The sequence below is a fragment of the Hesperophylax consimilis genome, chromosome 1, assembly GCF_061612785.1.
Source record: "Hesperophylax consimilis isolate HC1 chromosome 1, BYU_Hcon_1.0, whole genome shotgun sequence".
Lineage (NCBI taxonomy): Eukaryota > Metazoa > Arthropoda > Insecta > Trichoptera > Limnephilidae > Hesperophylax > Hesperophylax consimilis.
In genome coordinates, this window is record NC_142836.1 from 27,507,865 (window position 1) to 27,513,518 (window position 5,654).

At 35.7% G+C, this 5,654-nt stretch overlaps 1 protein-coding gene across 1 annotated transcript; it reads right to left on the reverse strand.

Moving 5' to 3' along the window:
• Positions 1-900: 900 nt before the first annotated feature.
• LOC149426553 (pancreatic triacylglycerol lipase-like) lies at positions 901-5,252 on the reverse strand. Its single transcript, XM_089637433.1, has 6 exons — positions 5,204-5,252; positions 4,775-4,893; positions 2,598-2,707; positions 2,114-2,387; positions 1,787-2,029; positions 901-1,323 (listed from the first exon to the last, which is right to left on the reverse strand). Exons 2-6 carry the CDS (start codon positions 4,881-4,883, stop codon positions 1,052-1,054), a joined length of 1,008 nt encoding a protein of 335 aa, XP_089493559.1. The 5' UTR covers positions 4,884-4,893; positions 5,204-5,252; the 3' UTR covers positions 901-1,051.
• Between the last annotated feature and the right edge of the window lie 402 nt (positions 5,253-5,654).

Genomic DNA, 5,654 nt, shown 5'->3' on the forward strand with positions numbered 1-5,654 from the left:
AAGATAAGTTGCAGTTCTCACATAAAGTTGGACCTCGCACTGGACGGTGTATCCACGTCTTTCGGGTTCCTCCCTCTGTTCCTCTGTACCTTGCGGTACTCCATACCCGTTACCTACTTTGTCACTTTCGTGTTTATTGATTTTTACTATTTGTTGTCTATTTTCAATGTAGTTGATGAACCATTTTAGTGGGGACCGGTTATGCCGATATTTTTGAGTTTTTGTTGTAGTAATTTATGTGAGATGGTGTCGAAAGCTTTTGTTAGGTCTAAAAAAGCCCCTACCACCTTTGACCCGCTATCTAAGTTTTTGACTATGTAAGTAGTTAGTTCCGATAAGGCGTCTTCTGTTCCCATTTTCGCTCGAAACCCGAATTGGCTGTTTGAGATCAGTTTGTGTTTATCAAGGTATGCGAGCAATCTTTTTTTCATAGTTTTTTCTAGTAGTTTGGATAGTGAATTTAGCAAAGTGATAGGTCTGTAATTTAAAATCATAGTTTTGTCTCCCGATTTATGTATTGGAGTAATACAACCTATTTTTAGGTGATCGGGGACAATGCCGAGGCTAAAACTTTCGTTGAAAATATGTTGAATAGGTAGATTAATCAGTATATAATTAGAAAGGTTATCTGGTCCCACCGCGCAATTTGGTTTGAGAGAAATAATGAGATCCGAGATTTCCTTAGTACTTACTTTATAATACATCCTTAGTTCCACGACGCTGCTTATACTTCACTCAAGGTATCTCATACAATTATTTTGTGTGAATACATGCGAATGTAATAATGGGTAAGCACAATAATATTTCAAAAGTAATGCAGTTGTTAAAATATATTTTTCAAATGATAATGTAATAATATAATTGATTTTATAGTAAATTATTTGGGGATCAAGGGGACAAATTAAATTATCTTTTTGGTTTATTAAATATTTATTTTTGGTTTACCAACGAGCTTAGAATAATATACCTACAAATGCATAATAACGATACTATAATAAAAATAATCAATGAATTCATCATCAGTCACATGATTTTTATTATGTGAAGAACTTTACGCAGTGTTTCCGTAGGGAGAAATAATGTTGGTCTTCAGGTAATAAACTCCCCGTGTGGATTTATCTACGGCATATCCCATGTAGGCTTTAGCGTTTAACTGACACGAGCTTGTGAGGTATGCCCACCAGGAATCACATTTCAGGGCTGGGAAGGCCTCGTTACTCAAGATGCTCTCGCTGTAGAACTTCCAGGCTCGCTCATGGTTGCATATGGGGATGAGGCAGAGAGGCTGGTTGTCACCGCCGTTGGGATAGAAATCTACGTGACCTAAAGAAAATTTAATGAAAACTTCAAAAACCATAATTCTTCCATTATACTAGTCAAGCATTCTCAAAATTTGATGCTGGAGAAGAGTTCTCAGAATATCATGGAAAGAGAGGCGCACTAATCTATCCACTCTGTACGAACTAGGTATCCAAAATAGACTGCCAACTATCCAAAGATGATTTGAACTCGTTGCCCAGAAAACTGAGAAGTCAAACTTAGAGATTCTAGAGAAGTCTGTGGTAACGGGCAAAGTGGATGGCAGAATTGGTTTTACATTTAATACTTGCAAGTATAACAGGCATCAAGAACGTAGCGTTGGTGTCCGCGACTTTCTAGGCAGGGCAGTACATGAAGTGTGGAGAAGCCTGATTATTACATCAGGACAAAAGTGGAGTCACGATCCTAAGCAATGAGGCAAGGAAACGAGAAAAGGTACGATAACCTTTGGAAGTCTTCCACTTACCGTGAGGGGCGACTGTGCCCCATGCTCCCGTGTCAGTGTGGATGATGTCTACGAAGGATGCGTCTCCGCTGTTCAACCTTAACGTAGCATCATTGTCATAGAAACAGGGGCCAGCGGGGTCCAACCCAGTTATATGACTGAGGAGGCCCCCAGTCAAGACTTTGAATCTCTTCCCAGTGAACCCAGCAATGTGAGCGCCCATACTAAAGCCGATAACGTGGATGTTTTCAGGAAGCACGCCATCTATAAAAAAAATATTTTTACAGTGCATACAATAAATTTTCGTATTGATTAAAATAAGAAAAAAGTGATTAGAAGCGAACGTACTTTGTACAAGGATATTCAATTCAGTGCCCAAGGCATCACCGATAAACTGCAAAGTAGACGATGAGTACAGATACAAATTTCCAATCAATGCAAATGAGTCCAGATGAAGAACATTTTGACCTCCCTTTGCCTTGAGGGCATTGGTAACGGTGATGATGCCCTTTTCTCCGGAGGGTTGGAGCCAGCCATGGCAGTAAATGGTCACAGGAAGGGTCTTGTCGAAATTAGGGTCTTGCAACAGCGCGTCAGCAGCTCCAACTACCGAACGACTTGTCTGAAATTCATAACAGACATAATTTATTTTTTACTCTAGGTGGGATGTTGAAAAGTTTACTTATCAGTGATATAATTTTTATTTCTGTTTCTATCTTATCCATATAATGGAAATTGTCAAACATAAATGTATCAGCTTAATAAAAACATTCGTGATTTAAGATAAGACATTAATAATTAATTAAGATAATACATCAAATTTTATAATTACGGTTGAATTTCGAGTGTACAGGAAAAGATTGACTTTTGAAACATCGGGCTTTGCGGAACTGTTGTTCAACTCCGTGTATGTCATTCCTAGCCAGGACCTTATCGTGGTGCCTAGAAAAAACATCGTCATATTTTGATTAGTAAGTGGTACATAATTTAAAAAAAACAATAACCTTATGAAAACTCCACTTTTTATCCCTAATTTATAATTAATTATATCTTTTTATTCCAGGTTTCGCTACAATCTTGAATTCGTGAGGGCAGTATAATACTCTATTAAACTAACATCCACAAATTGAAATCTAATCTAGTATATAATATATATTTATATATTAAAAAGAGAAACCCTTGTTTTCCTAGCCGCCTAATTTTCGTCACAACCAGCCACTACCACCCACCGGCAGTTATGGTGTTAGATAGCCCTTGGTGTCATATCGAAAGTAAGAGAGTTTGATGGGGGTGGCGGAGTGTGTGTGGTAGTGGGTAACGAAAATGTGCTTTGTTATGGGAAGGCCGCAAATGCTTCAAATTATTTCAGAATGGGCCCGCCGACTGTTTTGGTGAGTCAGGAAGGTTCCATAAAGTTCATAAACGTTCTACAATGCTCTAATGCTGAGTTGCGAAGTGTGACGGTGCGTTTAGAAGGTTCCGGAAAGTTCGAGAATGCTAATGCAAAAAAAGTTCTTGAAGGAGCCACAACATTTCGTGACGGGGTACATCTAGTTTTATTATAAATACACTATGCTTTTACAGTGCGTTATATAAATAAGCTGAGCCCTAGCGGAGGAGTAGGTGGAGGGTTGGGAAGAGAGTGCTCTTTGTCAATAGGGAACAACCTAAGTATCGCCCTTTTAATGAATTGGCTCTAACGCTCCTGATTTATAATACACATGAAAATATTCAAACTATCTCCCTAAACTCTCCCTAATTAGCAAAAAAGTTTCGTGTATGGGTTACTTTTATTTGAAATCATTGCATACAAATTACCTTATTTGGTGTGGATACTATGATTTAGTCAGCTTACTAATGGCATTTGCTCATATTTTTTTGTATGAGGAATTTAAACGCATAAAAGACTTCAAAGCGTTGTGCACAGGCGTTTGTTTTTAAAGAGGACACGTTTGAATGTATTGCACATCGTTTCAGGAAACTTCTTCGTACTAGTTTGGAACACCCGCCAGCAGTCCCATACCCCGCAAATACCCGAAGATACTGGATGCATGGCGACGTTCAAAATAATATTATTTTCAACTTGCGTCAGTACTCAAGTATTTACTCACGATTTTGGAATATAAACACTGTATAATGTCCACATAAATATGTGCATTTTTCTTGTTGTTTATTGGGTTAACTATTAGTAATAGTATGTACCTATAAGGTACACCCTTTGTATTTTATATTTCATTTGTATAATGAAGATTTTTGTGTCCAAACATCAAGCTTTGAAAAGGAAAATACTCGTTATATTGTTCCTATCTAGATCACCACTATATAAGAAAGGATATCTTTAGTATGAATTATCTGTACTTACTGGGATTTAATCATGGAGGTACCTAATTTAGATTTTTTTCTATATGAGTAAGATCTGCCCAGCATTTGTAAAGCTAACAATCTTTAAACTTAATTTTGTCAAAAACCTTCAGAAATAATTTTTATTAGTTTATTAAATTATATGCTTCAACCGCAAAGATTGAGAGATCGCCTGAGCCTGCATAAGCAACTTCGAATTGAAGTTACTCCAATATCACGGAAGAACCTTTTGTAAAAATGTTCGAGAGAACGTTACACGCTCCTGCTTGCTTATGTGCTAGAGATAGTTCATTCGCGGTATTGACTTTATCCGAGTACAAGCAGTCTATTGGTCAATTTTAAAAATTGAAAGCACCAATCAATGTGGTTTGTTCTGTTCAACTGTGGCAAGTAAAAAAATTGGCTCATAGGCGGTGCGAGCCAATGATTTCATAACAAAAATATTTAACTCTTTTTCACTACCTACAAAATTTTAAATTTTCAGATTCGTGAGTATATATTACCAGTAACTTATCCTTCTTGCTTTCAAACTATGTTTGCAACAGAAATAGTGGTTACAACGGAGCCGAGCGGAGCAGAACTTCCATCGTTTCAATGAAAAATAATATATTTAAATGAGACGACTTTAAAAAATTTAGGGCTACTTACAATCAGAAAAAAATGATGTAGTTAGTAATTCCAACGGGTCCAAAGTAATAGACGATCCACTGGATATGGTCACCAAAAAACAAAAAAGTAATAATGCTGTCGTCTTCATCTTTAGATTGCTACAAAAGAAAATTATCGACATAACAAATCTTGGATTAACAATTTACCCATTGAAGAAAAAAAAAGAAGCACGAGAATTTCTAGACAAGGAAAAAAAAGTTTCATTATAATAATAAAAACACTTTGTAGAATTTTTTCTTGGATCATGGTGATTACCATCCATATGGTAATAATCAACAATCCCGCTAATAAATCGATTATTTATTGTTATTCGTCCTTGGTTGGAAAATGACGGCAAAGCTGGACGCCAAAAACTAACGAAGAAATTACTAGTGCTAAGAAATTAGTATTAATTTTAAAATTATGAACCTTTCCACTAATTGCTTCAACAAAGACTGAGAGGAAAACTAAAATTCACTGCTTTTTATTGGGTAAATGGTTTGTTTATCCATAATTAATAAGAATAATTAGAATAATAATAATTTCAACCGTGTGACGAGGTTCATAAAACCTAACGAGTTTTAGCAGGTGTTTTCGTAACAATTTTGCATGACAATAATATTGCTGTGTCTGTTTTCTTTAAGTAAAAATCATTTCCTTTTTAAAATTTGTGGACAGTAATAGACCTCGTGTCCAAAAAAGTGTGTTTCAAATTTTCTCTTCTTTAAAAATCAAAACCAAACTTTCATCTGAAATCATAATATCAGGAAGTAAATACAATAATAATTCTTAATTATAAATCACATTAAAATATTTTATACAACTTTTTTTTTCAAATAAGGAATTATAAAATTCGTTTAAAGAAATTTCGCTATCACAA

What these genes read in the sequence shown, in the direction of transcription:
- LOC149426553 (XM_089637433.1), bottom strand. Translation starts at nt 4,883, where the DNA reads ATGAAGACGACAGCATTATTACTTTTTTGTTTTTTGGTGACCATATCC. An exon ending in TACATCATTTTTTTCTGATT is followed by an intron (nt 2,708 to 4,774) that starts GTAAGTAGCCCT and finishes TGTTTTTTCTAG; the next exon opens with GCACCACGATAAGGTCCTGG. An exon ending in GGGCACAGTCGCCCCTCACG is followed by an intron (nt 1,324 to 1,786) that starts GTAAGTGGAAGA and finishes AATTTTCTTTAG; the next exon opens with GTCACGTAGATTTCTATCCC.